This window comes from Vulpes vulpes, chromosome 14 (genome assembly GCF_048418805.1).
Source record: "Vulpes vulpes isolate BD-2025 chromosome 14, VulVul3, whole genome shotgun sequence".
Lineage (NCBI taxonomy): Eukaryota > Metazoa > Chordata > Mammalia > Carnivora > Canidae > Vulpes > Vulpes vulpes.
The window spans coordinates 14,321,216-14,339,723 of NC_132793.1; the positions used below are offsets into that span (position 1 = coordinate 14,321,216).

At 49.8% G+C, this 18,508-nt stretch overlaps 1 protein-coding gene across 8 annotated transcripts; it reads right to left on the reverse strand.

Moving 5' to 3' along the window:
- Window positions 1-5,888: 5,888 nt before the first annotated feature.
- On the reverse strand, window positions 5,889-17,282 carry CD40 (CD40 molecule). 8 transcript variants are annotated; one of them, XM_072735730.1, is made up of 9 exons: window positions 17,166-17,280; window positions 13,828-13,906; window positions 13,368-13,493; window positions 12,961-13,107; window positions 12,514-12,607; window positions 9,877-9,938; window positions 7,991-8,077; window positions 7,819-7,847; window positions 5,889-6,059 (listed from the first exon to the last, which is right to left on the reverse strand). In XM_072735730.1, the coding sequence occupies exons 1-9, from the start codon at window positions 17,214-17,216 to the stop codon at window positions 5,916-5,918; spliced, it is 819 nt and encodes a 272-aa protein (XP_072591831.1). In that variant the 5' UTR covers window positions 17,217-17,280; the 3' UTR covers window positions 5,889-5,915. The 8 variants fall into 8 exon arrangements, with proteins under 8 accessions (XP_072591831.1, XP_025870522.2, XP_025870520.1 ...); XM_026014737.2 differs by having other exon boundaries at window positions 7,979-8,077; XM_026014735.2 differs by lacking the exon at window positions 5,889-6,059 and adding an exon at window positions 6,719-7,258 and having other exon boundaries at window positions 17,166-17,282.
- Window positions 17,283-18,508: the final 1,226 nt, after the last annotated feature.

Genomic DNA, 18,508 nt, shown 5'->3' on the forward strand with positions numbered 1-18,508 from the left:
CATTTCCCCAGCCCTCCTCCCCACCTGAGCCCTTCCCAGGGGTCCGGGGTGGGACCTGGCCTCCTGAGGGATTCACCAAGGAGCACCCTTCCACCCCAGCTGCTCAGGTGGGAGGGCACCAGGAGAGGGCTCAGTTCCCAGTTGTGTGTATCGCGTGGCTTCTGCCTCATTAGTATTCCAAGGAGAGCTGGCTCCACAGGCCCCAGGATTCGTTTGCCAGCCGGCCAGTTCCCCATCTCCCCAGTTCAGAGTGAGTAATTCTGTCCCTCCCAGGCCCATTTAAGGGAGTGAATAATTAGTTACATTCAATTAGGCCTCTCGCTGCCACTGTGGCTCCTGCCTGCCTCACTTGGGGGGACAGGCGCACTAATGAGCCGGTGCATGTCTGACACGGGGGAGCGGGTGTTAAACACCAGGAACCCACCCACCCCTCCACCGGTGAGGGCTTGGAGGGAACAGGAGGCAGGAGATGAGAAAGGAGGGTGGAACCCTGGGGTGAAGGCGAGAGAGGAGGGGGCAGAGAGAAGGAGGGGAAGCAGAGGAGGGGTGGGGCAAGAAGGAAGGGGCTCCAGAGGAAAAGGAAAAGAGAGGAGCCACTAGAAGTCCATCAGGGTGGAGTCCTTCCGTGAGGCAGGCTCAGCTCTCCATGGAATCCTATGCAGCACTTAAAAAGTGTGTTTTCCATCTATATTTATCCGCACGGACAGACGCCCACCATATACTGCTAGGCAAAGACTGCTTACAACACTGTATATGTAATAATAGCCCAAGTTAAAATATATATATATTTTTGGCACAGAAAACAAGCCTAGAAGGACCTGTAACTTGCTGTTGGCAGGGTTGGTGGGGAGGCTTACAGGTGGTCTTATTTTCCTGTTTATTGCTTAGATGGGGGTGGTGCAATGTACAGGTATGATTCTCATAATTAGCCAAAATAACACTTGTTCCAAAAAGAACAGGGGGAAATGGAATTGCCTGGAGAAGGAAGGAGGTGGGTGGGCAGGGAGTGAGCAGACCGCAGGGGGAGGGAGGGAGGGAGGGAGGGATGGGCTGAGACTGCGGTGGGGGGTGAGGTGGGCGGAGTCCTGGAGTGAGGCTGCTGCAGGGAAGTCACTGGGCACCGAGGCCCAGGGGACGCCGGTCTGCAGGAATAGAGGCAGGGAGCCCCAGGGACAGGGAGGGGGTGGGAATGGAGAAGCGACCGGCCTGCTGGCCCCATCTGTCTGGGCAGGAGCTGCTCACCGACCTCGCTGGGCCCCTCCCAGAGCCGCCCCTCCCTGAACAGTCCTGGCTGGTCCCAGAGGCGCCTTCCCCTGAGCTGCCCCCAGCCCCCAGACTCCAGGATCACAGCATGGGGTGTTTCTTTTTCCTTTTTTTTTTTTTTTTTAATAAATTAAAACTGTATCTCCCCACCCCTGCAGGTGGGTTTTTAATTTTCTGTGCCAGAATCACTCTGGGGGAGAGAAATCCTTCGGGGCAGAGTCTTTAATAACTTCTGCTGCCCAAGGAATCCACCGTAGGCCTGCAAGCTGATGGGGAAGGTTTGTGCAAGCCTGCCTGGGGGGGAAGGGGGGCTGACAGTGGGGGCAGGAAGGGAGTATCACAGGATGAAAAGGACACCAAACCGAGCTTTGCTGCAGTCCCAAGGCAATTCCCTCAGTCCTAGAGCTTTGCAACATCTTAAACATAGGTAGAGCCTGGGCCCCCAGGAGCTCCCTCCAGCTGCCTGGCTCGGATGTGGAGGAAGAAGATAGTCTGTCTCTGACATTGGCCTAACTCAGTTCTGGAACTTCCCAGGGCCTCAGTTTCCATATATATAAAACAAAAGGATCATACACAATCGCGTTCCTAGCCTCTTTTAATTCCAACCCTCTATGACATGTTTTCTTGGGTCCTCACTGACTTTTTATAATTTTTTAATTTAAAAAATTTTTTATTCATGAGAGACACACAGAGAGAGGCAGAGACTAGGTAGAGGGAGAAGCAGGTTCCCTGCAGGGAGCCCGATGTGGAAATCGATCCCAGGACCCCAGTATCATGGCCAGAGCCAAAGGCAGACACTCAACCACTGAGTCACCCAGGTGACCCTCTTTTTAATTGTTTTTAAAATTTAAATGCAATTATTATTGATTTCAGAGGTAGAGGTCAGTGACTCATTAGTCTTATATAACACCCAGAGCTCATTACATCACGTAATGATGTAATGTTATTATGTCCATCACCCAGTTACCCCATCCCCCCGACTCCCCTCCCTTCCAGCAACCCTGTTTGTTTCATATGATTAAGAGTTTTATGGTTTATCTCACTCTCTCATTTGGTCTTGTTTTATTTTTTTCCTCTCTTCCTCTATGATTCTCTGTTTTCTTTCTTTTTTAAAAAAGATTTTATTTATGTATTCGTGAGAGACACAGAAAGGCAGAGACATAGGCAGAGAGAGAAGCAGGGTTCCTGCGGGGGCCCCAATGCGGGACTCGATCCTAGGACCCCAGGCATCACGACCTGAGCCAAAGGCAGACACTCAACCACTGTGTCCCTGTTTTCTTTTTTTAATTACACACATGAGTGGGATCACACCATAACTGTCTTTCTCTGATTGACTTACTTCACTTAGCATAATACCCCCTAGTTCCATCCACGTCACTGCATATGGCAAGATTTCATTTTTGATGGCTGAGTAGTATTCCATTGTATATATATACCACATCTTCTTTATCCATTCATCTGTCGATGGATATCTGGGCTCTTTCCATAGTTTGGCTATTGAGGGCATTGCTGCTATAAACACTGGGGTGCAGGTGCCCCTTCAGATCACTACATTTGTATATTTGGGGTAAATCTCTTGTAGTGTAGTTGCTGGGTAGCTCTATTTTCAACTTTTTGAGGAACCTTCCTACTATTTTCCAGAGTGACTGTACCAGCTTACATTCCCACTAACTGTGTAAAAGGGTTCCCCTTTCTCCACATCCTTGCCAACATCTGTTGTTTCCTGAGTGGTTTAATTTTAGCCATTCTAACCAGTGTGAGGTGGTATTTCATTGTAGTTTTGATTTGCTTTCCCTGATGCCGAGTGATGTTGAGCACTTTTTCATGTGTCTTGGCCATTTGTATGTCTTCTTTGGAGAAATGTCTGTTTATGTCTCCTGCCCATTTCTTGACTGAATTATTTGTTCTTTGGGTATTGAGTTTGATAAGTTCTTTATAGATTTTGGATCCTAGCGCCCTATCTGATAAGACATTTGCAAATATCTTCTCCCATTCTGTTGGTTGTCCTTTGGTTTTCTCTCCCTGACTTTTAAAATTCTTAGAATTGGTATCATTTCAACATTGGGAGATTTCACATGGAAATCTGGTGGCAGCAATATACAACTCCTATTCCTTCAGGGCAATATTGAAAGGGATCGATTGGCTGCCCCCCAAAGATAGGCAGAGCCGGAGGCATAGTCACTTTGCCATAGTCTCTGCCTTCCTGACTCTTCTTGCCCCAGCCTGCCTCACTCTTTGGCTCCAAGGCAGGTGACTTTGCAATGCCTACCCTGGAGGTTAGTTGCTCTGTGCTTTCCTCTGCCCTGGACAGTCACACTGTCTCTTAATGGCCCTGCAACATGCACTTGTTCCCCTATTTGATGACCGGGCAAAATTCACAGGCTTTGGGTCAGCCTACTTAGGCCCAAATCCTAGCTCTAGACTTCAGACCTTAGCAAGTCATTCAGTCTGAGCTCACTGTAAAATGGGTCTTTTTAAAAAAGATTTTATTTATTCATGAGAGACACACAGAAAGAGGCAGAGACATAGGCAGAGGGAGAAGCAGACTCCTGGCAAGGAGCCCAATGCAGGACTTGATCCCACACCCTGGGATCACGTCCTGAGCTGAAGGTAGATACTCAACCACAAGCCACCACGCATCCCTGTAAAATGGGTCTTATGAGATTGTGCATCATGTACAGTAATCCTATGGACTAAGACAATGCATAGGAAGTTCTTAGCACTGTGCCTCGTATACAGCGAGCACTTGATCCACACACACTTTCAGCGACACCATGCACAGCCCTAGCTGGGGATGAGGCCACAGTGGGAATGCAGTTGATGCCCATCTAAGGAAGGAGGAAATAGGGTGGCTTCCAAATGGCCAGAAACTGAAGAAGATGCAGAGTATAGGTCGCAGGAGGCTCAGGCCTAGGGGACCCAAGAGAGGAAAGGCCTCTTCTCCAAAGTGAGGGTGGGATGTAGCTTGAAAGGCTGCACAAACCAATGCCAGGGTCTTCGCATGTTACGCTGGTGCCATCTTCTGGCTGATATGGACCTCACACCCACCAGCTACTCCTTCCAACCACAGGCCAGAGTGGCTACTACAGTAGGGTGATCTTCTTCACTTATTTTTAGAATTGGCTGGACCCTTAGAATTCTTAGGGCACCGGTCTTTCTTTACACATTAGGAGGGAAAATTTCCAGAACTAAAGAGTAACTTTCCCAAGGTCACATAGAAAATTTCTGGCTGAGCTCCATAGAACCCAGAACTTGCCACAGCTGCCAAGAACCCCTTCCTTTTGTCAGAGACGCTGAGATACAAAAAATTGTACCTTCTCATGCATGAGCTCTGCTGACTCTTAGGGGGAGCCCCTCCCAGAAAGACTCTGTGTGATAAGGAAAGAATCCAGGTAGTTTATTCGGAGATTGAACTCAAGCACCAGTGGGGGGCATGATGGTGGAGTGGAGACAGGGGAGGGAAGGAAACCAGTGGCAGAGGGGCACCTGGGGCTTGATCCTGCTAGTAAACCTAGGAAAACCTACACTGCCCTTCAGATTTGTCCCTTCCAAGGGCAAGGAGGCTGGGGCATCTATCCTCCACCTTTCATTTCTATTTGGTTGAGAGTATTCTGGGGGCATTAACTCTCCGGGGTATAGCTGACCCTCTGCATACCTGCACTAAGCATGCTTTAGAAACCAGGGAAAGCCCCCCAGGCAATCCATCCCTAGTGCTCCTAATAGGAAACTGTGGGAGGGCGGTAGTTCTCAAAGTGTGGTCCCTGGACCACCAGCTTGAGCATCACCTAGGGAACTTGTTAGAAATGCAAATTACTGAGCTCCATCCCAGACCTACTCAATCAAACACTGGCCATGAGCCAATCTTTTAATAAGTCTGATAGGTGGTTCTGACCTCTGCTCAAGATTGAGAACCTCTGACCCAGGAGAACACAAAGAAGACTCAATACCCCCTATTTAAAAAAAAATACCCCCTATTAGGGGTATGGGGTATGGTCTCCATTTGCCAGATGAGGAAACTAAGCTCCTCAGAGATGAAAATGACACACCCAAGGTCACACATCACACAGACAATAGGTGACTGAGGACGGTCTTTTGCCTCTTTCCACCATACTGCCCTGCACTGAAGTAAGTGACACTAGGATTTGGACTCTAGGTAGAGGATAAGGGTGCAGTCCCAAAGCTCCTCTTTCTCCACCCCGCAACCACCACTTTGTTCTGCTTTCTAAACCAAATGTCTCCACCTGGTTCATCCAAATGGTTCTTAAAGCTCTTCTGGGATGTCTGCCAAGCCAGGTGCCCTTCTCTTGGCTCTCAGCTGCCCCCAGTCTCCATCCAGGACAAGCCCTCTCCACCCTCACCCTCCAGCCAGAAGGACATAACGGGGGAATCCAAGGCAGCTTCTTGCTGGGGGAAAGGTTGAGATTCCCTGGGTTGAACCAGCCTGGTCTCATCCTCACCATGAATTTTTGTCCAGGAGCTTTGTGTGGCTCTTCCCTCTCCTTGTCCTATAACCTCCCTCCCTTCCCCTCCCCTCCTCTCCCCTCCTCTCCTCTCCCTTCCCCTCTGCTCCCACTCCATCTGCTGCTCCTCCTGGCTAGGCTCCCCCTCAGTTGGCACAGCAGGAAAAGAGAACAGGATGGTTTATTTTTATCCTAAGATACTGCTGGGGGGAAGGGGGCACCATCTGACCAAGAAGCAGGCAGCTCCTGTAGCAGTTGGGAGGTCAGAAGGAAGTGGGAGGCCCAGGACCTCCCCAGGAAGGAGCTACAGATGTAGGTTCCAGAGAGCAGGAAAATCTGGAAGCAGCAGCATAGGACCGAGAGTGGTGAGCTTTGAGTGGCACCACTGAGAATTGCTGTGTGACCACAGGCAAGTCCCTTTACCTCTCTGGGCTCCCATTTTCACCTCTGTTAAAGAGGGATGTGGACCCTGCCTGCCCTCAAGGCTGTTTTTTTATGAACATGCATAAAATGAGGAGAGCGTTTTCCAAACACAATGCCAAATGTGAGCACACATGGAAACCGCCCCAGAAGGGCAGCAGCCTGGGGACGTTCTTATTATCCTCAGCAAGTGCCCTAATTCTGTGAGCCTGACAGCAAGTGAAACAGCTCATGTCACTCAGCATTTCCACCCCCATTTTCCTTTATACATGTTTGATGACTTTTTAATTATATAAGCATTAAATGGACTCACTTTCCTTTTGGGGGAAAAAAGTCAAACCTTCTTTTAACCCTTCCCCAATGCTTCTCCCCCAACCCAGATATTACAACTCTTGAAGCTGTGCGTTTCCTGTGTATCCTTCCAGAACACTTGTCATATCTACATGTCCCTTAGTGTGTTATGTTTACACACATCATATTGTTTGGGGGCAGGTGCTTTAAAAAAATTTTTTTCCATACCCATCATTCTGCAACCTGCTTTTTTTTTTTTTCACGACAGTGTTTCTGAGATCCTGTTGTATAAATATATTACAAATTTTATTTAGCCAGTCCCCTGCTGCTGAACAGCTAAGTGGCCTCCAGTTGTCCACTGTCACAAACAATGCCACAATGGCTCTTCGTGTGTCTTCCTGGGCTCGTAGAAACCACCGTGATATACACCTCAGGGCCCTGAAATGCTGGGTTGGTGGATATTACTATCTGGCCCCCCAAAAGATTCATCTCCATCTTTAAAAGCAAGTTGGGAGGTGGAATGGGCTCCAGGGGTGGGGTGGAAGGTTCTCTGTTTCTGCAGCACAGGGGTGCAGGCAGAGGAGCACCGCCCCTTCATGCCCCTCCAGCAGCTCCAGGCTCTCCGGCCACACGCCCACTCTCCCACGCTGTCACACTCCTGGGCACACGCTGCCTCACACTCTCTCCTGCACGGAGATGCGGCTCTCTTTGCCGTCCTCCTGGGTGACCGGCTGGCACCCATGTAAGGTCTCTTGCACCGGAGCAATGGAGTGCGGGGGCATAGGAAATTCCTCCAAGTCCTCCACAGGGTCCTGACACATAACCTTAGGGCAGCCAAGGTGTGAGGTAGCCAACCCTCCCCCGCCCCCCCCCCCCAACACCTCTGAGTAGCCTTTCCCTTAGGAGACCCCTCCCCCAAACACAAGCCCCCTTCCCCTTTCCCAAAGGGAGGGTGGGTGCTGATTCAATGGGTGCCTCCTGCCCCCTGCTGGCCACACAGAGAGCATTGAGAAGCTTCCAGAGTGGAAGTCAGTGGATCCGAGGAGCTGCCCCACCAACCCCCACCCAGTGACCTGGCACCAACGCCCCCAGAGACATGGTTCCCCATGTATTAAATGCCAGGAAACATCAGATTTTGCAAACGGTGCCAGGGCTGCCGCATGGGGAGACTAACTCTGGAGATGAATGTAGGTTGGTGGTGCAAGGGGGTGAAGGGGAAAAGCCCTGCAGCCCAGCACTGGGAGTGAAAGTAGCTAATTCTGCTGCCTCCCCACTGGCCACAGGGGCAGATTCTGAATCAGTTGTACTGCTATAGAGGCAACAATGAGTCAGGCTTTCTTTCCAGTTTGCCAAAACCCTGAGCTGTTTCCCAGAGCTAACCTACCTTATTCTCTGGCTTCTTGACCACCTTTCCTAGAGAGACAGAGAGAGAGAGAGAGGAAAAACAAGATGGGATGGGCAGTTGGTGAAGCCAAATCAGGAAACAGGTGCCCAGTTCTACGGTACCATCTCCTCCCTCCCTCCTTCCCTCATTGTCTCCCCACCTGGGGACTCACGGATGCAGGCAGACAGCAACAGGACAACAAGCAGGATCCCCATCATGATGGGGATCACCACTAGGGCTCTTATCCGAGGCTGGGGACCTGGAGAAATCAAGACTTCAATGATGGCTCCCCATCAGCAGCAGCCCCTGCCCCCATGCCCAAAGCTGTTGCACCTGGCTATACTCTAAAATCCTTCCATGCCTGAACTTATCTAAAATCAGGGGATTCAAACAGGTGGCCCTGGCAAAAATGAGGCCAGGTGTGTTTAGTGTAACCAGCACATTAAAAAAGAATTCTTGAAATATTTTTCATCTTTTTAAAGTTAGGGGATTGCATATTTAATATCAAGATATCTGGTTTCTCTAAGAAGTTTTGAAAGATCCAGAGACAGTGGGCCGGTAGCCCCACCTGGCACCCCTCGCCAGAACTGAGGAGTGGCAGCTGTCTCCACCAGCTCACCGCATGCCCCATCCCTCCCTACTCTGTGCCCAATGCTGAGGTCCATCAGCATTTGTTACAGAGGAAGGGGGGGGGGGGAGTAAAGTGTTTCTTAGGCCTAAGACTCTATCCTAAATGGAAATATGAAGGAAAGACCAGGGACTAGGGGAAGGCAAGTGAAGCACTCATCTTGGGACAAAATCTAAGGGGACAACAAAAAAACTCAGTAATCAATATAGTAATATTGATAATATTTTAATGTCATGTTTTGAAAAATAATATCAACAAACTATGGCCCACATGTCGGCTGCCTTTTCTTTCTTTTTTTTAAAGATTTTATTTATTTATTCATAGAGACACAGAGAGAAAGAGAGGCAGAGACACAAGCAGGCTCCATGCAGGGAACCCGATATGGGACTCGATCCCGGGTCTTCAGGATCACACCCTGGGCTGCAGGCGGCGCTAAACCGCTGTGCCACCGGGGCTGCCCTCGGCTGCCTTTTCTAAGAGTTATACATTTATTTGAGAGGGAGAGATAGAGAGATAGCACGAGTGGGGGAGGGGCAAAGGGAGAGGGAGAGAATCTCAAGCAGACTCCCCACTGAGTGGGGAGCCCCACACAGGCTCAATCTCATGACCCTGAGATCATGAGCTGAGCCGAAATTGAGATCACAGCCTGAGCCAAAATCAGGAGTCGGACGTTTAACCAATTGAACCACCCAGGCATCCTTGACTGCCTGTTTTTTTAAGTAAAGTTTTATTGGAACCAGGGCTGGGATTAAGCTGAGGCAAGTGAGGTGGGGCTGGATCACAGGGTTTGTTTGTTTGTTTGTTTTGTAAATTTTGATATTTTGTTCATTATGGACTTTTTTTTACATTAGCTTTGATTTTTAAAAAACATGTATTAAATGTTATTTATCTTGATGACTGCATTTTCCTGGCACCTCCTTAAATACTGTGTCCAAGGCAAGTGTCTCACTCACCTCACTCCAGCCCCAGCCCTGCCAAGGGGAAAAAAACAGAGTGTCTCTGTCTTAGCTGTGACTTTTCAACTCATTAACATGACCTGCCCATCCTTGAGTCTGTGATTATGCTGTAGGTCAACCTTCTCATTCTAAAATCAAAACCGAGGCCCCGAGAGGAACAATGTCACACCACACTGGTGCTTGAGATGCATGGTGGCAGCAGATCATTGACAGAACACGTCCAAAGTACAAGAACCCATGCCAGGCACTTATCCCAAGCTGCTAAGGGAGCTGCTGTTATCATCCCATTTCACAGATGAAGAAACTGAGGCTCAAAGTAAGGAGGTGACTGGCCCAGGCAAAGCTGGGATACCTCAACCCCAAAAAGCTGCCTCCTCCTCTCATGTCACCTGCTCTCCCTCTTTCACCACCAGTGTTCCCTTTCAGTTCCCTGCCTCCCGGGCCTGCTGCCAGGGCCCATTCCCCAAGACTCACCACAGATAACATCAGTCTTGTTAGTTCCCGCCTGAACCTTCACCAGGCCTTTGGTTTCACAGCTGTGCACAGATGTGCGCACACACACACACGAGGAACAGAAAGAAAGAGAAGTTAAATTTCCCCAACCACAAGATTTCCAACCCGAGGGAGACCGTCAAAACCAACAAGTTCAGGTTCACTGAGCATGGATGGTATGCAGCCTCCTATGCTGATTATTATGGGAATGACACAGACTCTGTTCGCATGGAATTCATGAGAGCAGAGAAAAAACATCTTAAAGGAGGAATAATCAGTTGGAGAGTCTCTAATGAGTGCCATGCTTTGTCACATAGGCTAAAGTGAACTGGGACTCATTCAGAGAAGGGGAGACAAAGCCCACAATAGCTGGAATAGGGGTGTAATGAGTTTAGTCCTAAGGCAGGGCTTCTCAGTCTCAGCCCTACTGCATTTGGGGCTACATCTCTCTCTATTGCAGGGCTATCCTGTGCTCTCGTAGGATGCTTAGCAACATGACTGGCCTCTACCCTCAAGATGCCAGTAGCAGCCCCTCCCCAGTTGTGACAACCAAAATATCTCCATATATTGCCAGATGTGCCCCCAGAAAGAAGAATCGCTCCATTGAGAACCTGTAGGTTAAGGGTTGTCCAGAAAGCCTGCCCTAGTGGAAGCAAGATCTGAGTGGCCCTGAAGGATGTAAATTTAGACCAGCAGCACGTTCTGGCTAAAGCAAGACAACGTGATTTGAAGGATTCGGTGATGGGGGGTGGGGAACATGCCAGATGAGGTTAGGGAACTATGCAAAATTGGGCTTTAGAACTAGAGCACTGGTAATCAGCCATGAAGGTTTCAACCGGATTCAGCTGGTAAGTTGCATCAGCATCCAACCAGATGACTACCCAGTGACAGCACTCAGGGGGCCAGAGAGCTCACAGGAGAAATTATGGAAAAGTGGACAGCCAGGAGGCCCTTGCAGGCATCTCGATATGGGATGATCAAGACATGGTCCCAGGAGAAGTAGATAGAAGAGAACATCACCAAGAAATTTACTTCTAAAGTGGGGAAAAAAGCTGAAAAGCTTCAAAGAAAGCACATACATACCAGTGCTTAGGCATCTAACAGACATTCCTATGTGTCTTTTCTTCATGCCTTGTGAGATGAAAGTCATTCGCATTTTCCAAACGAGGGCACCAAGGCCCAGAGGGTCACACACTTATTGTAGAGTCACGTCCTTTCTAAGCTGTTCTGAGGCTGGAACCCAGAGCTCTGATTCTACTAACCAAGATGCCCCCGGGTTATCATTCAACATTTATCAGTAAAGATTTATTGAGCACCTACTGTGCATTGGGCATTGTTCTGGGCATAAGGAATGCATCACTGGAAGGGAAAAAAAAGCCAACTCTCTACACTGAAGGAATCTGCAGTCTACTGGAGCAAGGCAGAAGGAAACAAATAATAAAGTACATATGGAATACTAGTATTTGTGTGGAAAATACATGTGTCTGCATGTGTATGTGTGTTTATTTGTTTGTACATAGAATCTCTGGAAGGACACACAAGGAACAGTAGCTGCCTCCAGGGAGGACCAAGTGGCTGAGGAACAGAGTGAAAGGAGACTTATCACCATAGGCCCTTTTGTGCCTTGTATCCCATGAGCCTGTCTTACCCATTTTTTAAGAATTAAGTGTAAACAGTTAATTAGGCATGTGTTTAAGGGTATTCCAGACAGGAGAGTTTGATGCAAGAGAACAGACGGTGTTGAGGAGATTACAAAGTAGCATGCGGAAAGCAGTCAGGAAGTGGAGCTGGAAGGTTGGGGCCCGTGCGAAGGAGTCTGGGTTTCGTCCTCAAGACACAGAGAGCCATGAAGCATTTTAAATAGGGAGTGCCGTGATCCAAAATACACTGTAGAAAACTCACTTTGGCGAGAGGGTGCAGAGAGAGAGCAGAGCCAGGGAGGCTGGTGAGGAGGTGAAAGCACCATCCAGACCACAGTGATGACCGTGAAGATAATGAGATGGGATCCCAAAACATCCGGAAGACCAGATGGACAAGATCTGGTGACTGCTTCTGGAGGGACCATGGGACAAGTGCCCAGACCCATGGGACTGTCTTCCCACAGGGTGAGAGGGGTGGGCAAGTGAGCCCATTTGGTGCCTGTGGATCACCTGCATGGAGGTGGACCCTCAGTGGTGGCATGTGATTGTCTGGGACCTAGGACACAGATCGAGATGTTATTTGGGAACCATGGATACAGATGAGATGCTCAGGGGAGGTGGGCATAGTGATTGGAGAGTAAAGCCTAGAACAAAGGCCAAGGAAACCAGGTTGGAGAAGCAGAGGAGGGGTAGAAGGAAAGCAAGATAGGTGCCGCGGTGCCCCCAAGAAGGGAGTTTCATGAAGATTGAGAGATCAGCAGCATCTGTTACCACCAGAGATACACCAGGCAAAAAAAAAAAAAAAAAAAAAAGGCTGAAAAATGGCCTTTTGGTCAGCCACGGGGATACTTTAGAAGTTCTATGAGTCCACAAGCGTGTGGACATGGGGAGCAGGGCCTAAAGGACAGGTGGCCAGATAGAATGGAAGTAGTCTCACGTCCCTCTTATGGCAGGAAACACAAGGAATGAATCTTTGTACCTTGTCCAAGGGTGACACTTTTCCAAAGCAGAAGACACATTGGAGAAGAAGCCGATGGGGCAGGGATCGCAGACGGTATCAGAAACCCCTGTAGCTGGAAGGGAGGAGGTGGCATTCGTCATCACAGTGGACCACCTGTCCAGCTCTCAGGGGAACTGGTGGATAGGCAGGGCAGGAAGAACTGCCTATGTCACTGGCTGTCCCCCAGCACAGAGCTTCCCTGACCGCTGCAGTCTCTAGGAAGCCTCCTCCCACTGCCCTCCCAAGGCAGATACCCAGGGCTGGAGGCAGGATGAGAAAGGTTCCATTTCCTGCTCACCAAGCGGAGATACCAATGCAGGTGGGTCCCTCCGCCTCCAAGGCTGAGTGCCCACGGCCCACCCCCTCACCTGGAGCCTCAGCTCCTCTCTCCTGCCTGAGGAGCTGATTCCCAGACAGGCCACATACCGATCTGTTTGACTCCCAGGCCAGGGGGGCACAGGCTGTGCATGGTGCAGCTCTCACAGGCAGCGTTGGTACAATGCAGACCTTCATCGCATGTGCAAGTGGTGTCTGTTTCTGACGTGCCCTCCTTCTCGACATGGAGCCCTAGGTCTGAGTAGAGATGGCAGGAAGGATGAGGACCTCTTACCAGTCATCCTCGGGGGATCTGCTCCTCACACATCCTGCTTTTATTTCCTTAGACCCTCTTCCAAGTATGGGTGGGAATCAAACTGTTTAACAAACAGTACAACCCAGACTGCAGCCAATCAGAATCGACCTTGACTAGAAAAAAAAGCTAAGGCTGCATTGTCAGGAATGAGCTAGACTATCAGCCTAGCTCCCGCTCACCCCTTCCCCAGCAGCCCACGCACTGGGGTCGCAGTATTTGTGCTGGTGACAGTGTCTCTCTGCGTTCCAAGTGTCTAGGAATTCGCCTGTTTGGCAACGAGTGCATTCCGTGTCAATGGTATGTAGGCAGTCATTCACCAGTTTCTCTCCTGCAAAACATTGGGAAATGAGATGGCTCCCGCCAGCTCAATGAGTCAGACACTTACCAAAAACTGAACAGACTGGGGTTTTAGGGCGAAGGGGTTCAAAGATGACTTTCTCGGACCCTTCCAGACTCCATAGTCTGTTGGGATTCATGGGAGAGATTGGGACCCTGGTCTTGGGTAGGCAGAGAGGGAACCCAGAACATTCTGACAGCAGGGCAGGGATGGGAAGACTCGCAGGAGTCATTTAAGACTCGAGTTGACAGCAGACACTTGGAGTCTGCCTCTGCCAGCAAACTAAGAAGGGTCGCACTCTGGGGCCAAGGGTTTAGCAGCTCACCTGGTGGGCACATATTACAGCACTGACTGTCTACTAGGTATTGCTTTTCTCTGCATGCAGTGCGTGGTTCTGGGTAGACCTAAAAACAGAATTGGGTGATTTGAGGGGATCTTGAAATCTCTGCTGCAGCCTCTATGGCAGGAAATCAGCCAGGACAGAGGTTAGAACTGAAGTGAAGTCCAAAGCAGAAAAAATGGAGCCTGCATATTGCTTCGTGTGTTTGTTTTTAACTAAACTGCCAACTGATGTGATTATAAAAGCACCCAGAGGATCGGTCTGGCATTTTACAAAGCGATTGCGCTGGAACATCACAATATTCTCTGAACTAAACAGATCTGCCTTTTGGCTTGACTCCTGAGTCTTTCCTCCTCCCAAAGACCCAGAAGCACATGAAGGCTCCCGTACCTCCCCTGGAGTCCTGAGGCTGTCTGGCTTCAGCTAGTCCTAGTTCTGGCTGGGGCTATATTTAGTATTTGGCCGCTTCCTTCTATTCTTTTGCTCCCCACCCCTTTCCCCTCTCCAAACCCTCGTCATCTGATCATCCAACGCCTCCCTGACGAAATGTCAGGACTGTGAAGCTGGCAAGATAAAACCCATTGCTTTTGCTTTACAAATGGTAAGCTGAAGGTCCAGGGAGGCTGAGGCACTTGCCCACAGCCACACAGAAATAGAATCCGATGAGAACTCTGGTCTCAATACTCCCCCATCTCCATCAACTTAGGTCTTGACTGTACTATTTTTATTCCGTCCAGTTACCAGCCATGCTATTAATTACTTCTCATTAATTTAAGGGCATCGATTTTAAATGTAAACCTTATAGCATTGCCATGAGAGAAGAGCCAGTATCACTTCTCATAAATAAAAGGTAACCCTAAAAATAAATTCAACTTCAGAAGCACAGCAATGTTATTAAAACCCAGCTGGTTGCTCTGCTTGCTGACAGGCCTCTTCTCCAAGCTCACTCTTGGTTTTTGTTTAAGAAGGAGGTTTTGTTTAAAAAGGAGGATTAGCAAGTGCTGGAGAGGTTTTAACTATATTCTAGCTCCGAGACTTCCTCCTTGAAAAAAATGAGAAGGATTTTAATAAAAGTATAAAGTGAATTTTTGTTGTTTAGTTCTATATCCACGTGTTCCCTAAAATCATGCCACACTTTGGGAACAGCCAGTGAAAACGAACATAGGCTTGAAAGTCAAAGCGCTTAAGGCTCCGATCTTGCCTTTGTAACACTTACTAGTTATTTTGTTTCTCATAGCCTCAGTTTCCATATCTCTCAAATGGGAGTATTGACCACTCCATGGATAAGGTTGTGAAAATAGGAATGAATACATGTATGCAGCCTAGCACAGTAGCTAGCCCATAGTAGAGGCTCATTAAATAGTAATTTCAATTACCATAAATATGTAGCAAATATCTGCTGGGATGACTAACACTCTGGATTCTGCCTAATTGGTGGCTCTCATTCAGCCTGGGTGAGAAAACTACTTAGAATCACCTTACTCCAGGGATCCCTGGGTGGCGCAGCGGTTTGGCGCCTGCCTTTGGCCCAGGGCGCGATCCTGGAGATCCGGGATCGAATCCCACATCAGGCTCCCGGCGCATGGAGCCTGCTTCTCCCTCTGCCTGTGTCTCTGCCTCTCTCTCTTTCTCTCTGTATGACTATCATAAATAAAAAAAAAAAAAAAAAAAAAAAAAAAAGAATCACCTTACTCCAAATGGGGAGGGAAATATAAAGGTCTGTTGTTTCTTCTTGCAACCCTATGGACTTTCCCACCAGACTCCCAGTGCAACGGAAGTCCTCTGTGCCATTTTCAAACCCATGAGAAATACAGCTCCTTCTCTGAAGGTTCGTCAACCCTCAGTTCCTGCTCCATAGCTCCAGTCCTTCTGACACAAAGCATCTCAGGACCAAGGCTCCCAGAGGCAGGCTCTGGAATCAGGCAGAGGTAGACTTATATCCAGGTTCCACCTAACTATGAGAACTTTGGCAAGTTATTTCCTCTCTCTGAGCCTCAGTTTGCTTATCTGTATAATGGAGGAGTTGAAAAAATCAGACCAAGAATGCATGCATGTAAAGCGTTTTGCTGAGAGCCTGACACACGGGAAGCTCTCAAAAGTAGCCCTTGCCATTGTCACCACCCAGTCTACCTGGAGCCAAAGTTGGCAGTATGCTCATGAGAAGCCCAGATCACCCTTCACCTTACCTCCCCTGGCTCTTCCTCCAATCAATCCCTCCTACAAGACTCCTCCTCCTCCTCTCTCCAGCTCCACCTTCTTCCTGCCTCCTTTTTCCCTAAGTAAGAACCATGGCTTAGAGTGAAAATGAAAGCTCTGGGAGCAAAGCAGCTTCCCCACTGACTCTCTTCCCTTGCTGCTGACTCCCTTCCCCAACCCCTCCAAGGGTCTTTCCTACTCAGCCTTCAGTGCCAGAAACTACAGCCCTTGAAACCAGTGGGGGGGCCAGAGGGGCTGGGATGAGAGAGGCAGGTACTTGGGGAATTCCCAGCCTCCAGAATGAGGAACTACAAAAATACACTTAAACAAAAAGTGAGTCAAGTGTGGGCTTCTGAAAATCCCGGAGACATGCTTGGTTGGGCATAACTGAGACTTTCTGGTACCTGGAGAAACCCCTGCTGGTCTCCTAACCCTTTCTTGGGTCCCACTAACTCTTCACCACCACCACCCCCAGGGGTCCTCTATGTCATCTTAAATTCAATGAGGCAGCGACACAGCCTTGGGTATTCCTCCTAGGTTGGATCACCCAGGATTGTGGGGTAGGGGTGGGAGAGTTCAAAGTTCCTTGCCTTCTTAAAGAAGCACCCACGCTTGTTCCCACAAGATGCTCTGGAAGAAGGCAGCCCCAGATGGCCAGACTATGATAACCACTCACAAGAGGCTAGCATCTGTCCACAACGAAAAGGAACAGGAAACCGGCCAGATCCGCCTCTTCCCTTGTCCGGCCTCCCTTCTCGCCTCTGAAACCCCTCACCAGTCTTCCAGGCGGCCAGCCTCTGAGGCAAACCCAGACTTCAGTCTTTTGACCAAATAAAGGCTTGAGGCTCCCCAAATCCCAACCCCATCCACGCTGGAGATGCACATTTCTTGCAGTGCCCCTAGTTCGCGCCCTCTGTAGGCTACCTGGGACCCCAACCTGGAAGGAGACAGAAGCAGCCTACCTGGTCCAGTCGGGACCCGAGGTACCTTACCCAACTTCTACCTACGCTCCTGTCCCCCCAAAATCAACTGGGAAGGTCCCGTCCCCGAAATATTGCTTCTCTTCCCATTTCCCCACTCTCAAGTCCCCAAATCCCCTTTCGGGTCGGAGCAGAAGCTCAACTCACGGTGGTCAACAAGGAGCCCCAGAAGAGACAGCGCAGAGGCAGGAGAACCATGGCGAGGTGAATAGCAGGCGGTGGAGTAGGGGCGCGGGGACCGTCTCTAGTAACTCCCCAGCCCCTGCCCCCGCCCGCCCCGCCCAGGAGATGGGCGGGGTCTTCGGGGACCAACCGTGGCCGGCTTCGTTGGGCAGGGCGGAGCTCCTGGAGACCCTTAGCACCGGGAGTTCCCCTGAACATTCCCGGGAGTCTAACTGTCCCGGGAGTTTAGGGACGCGCTTTAGGCGCAGGGGAGGGCGCGTGGGCCCAGGAAGAGCACTTCCTCCTCGCCCCTGGGGCCCAGAGGCCACGCTGAAGAGGACAGAGAGCTGGCAGTCTTCCCGGAAGGCTAAGGGATAGACTAGAGATCCCCACGTGCTGGGAAGATGCCCCAGGGACCACCCCCACGGTTCTTCCCCGCAGCCTCCGGGAATTCCAGCAGAACCGAAAGTGTCCCCACCGCGGATGGAGAGGCCTGAGGAAGTTCCCTCCATCCCTGCAAACGGGAAGGCCACCGCTGGGGCTCGGGTGACATTTCAAGGAAAAGAGTTAGTTTCCCAGCTTAAAATTTCGCTCTCTTTCAAAGGAAATTCCCTCAAGGGGGCACCGCGTCCCAGCCTCCGCATCCATCCATCCATCCATCCATGCATCTATGCATCCCCACCAGAGTCTATTCCATCCCATTCCCGGCCGGTGCCTGGAGAGAGGCACTTAGAGTAGTAGTACATCAACCTTTCGTGGGATTGTAGGACCCACGAGAATCTCAGGGGACTCCGGACCCTCTCATTCTGCAGCAATCCCGACACCCCTGTGCCTACATTTCCTGGGTTCTGGCTTCTAAGCAGTTCTTCAACCAGTGTTAGCACTCTCTATTCAGTAGCACCAAACCCCTGAATTCTATTCTAGGCTCTTCCTCTGATGGATTGAGTTTTGTTGAGCCTCAGTTGTCCCCAATGGAACCTAAGGAACTTGAACTAGACAGGTGTTGGGGTGGTGAGGGTTCCAAGTTCTATTCTAGGCTCTTCCTCTGATGGATTGAGTTTTGTTGAGCCTCAGTTGTCCCCAATGGAACCTAAGGAACTTGAACTAGACAGGTGTTGGGGTGTTGGGGTTCCAAGTTCTGCATTTCTGGACCAGGCCAAAAGGCCAGCTGCATAGATCAGGGAGGATGGGAGAGGAACGTGCTGCTAACCCCACCCTCCTGGTTCAGCCACAAAGGGCATCCTCCTTTCCAACACATCCGCTACTCATTCAGAGGCTCATCATCTCTCACCTAAGCTGTCCCATTGGTCTCACTCGTTCACTAGGCC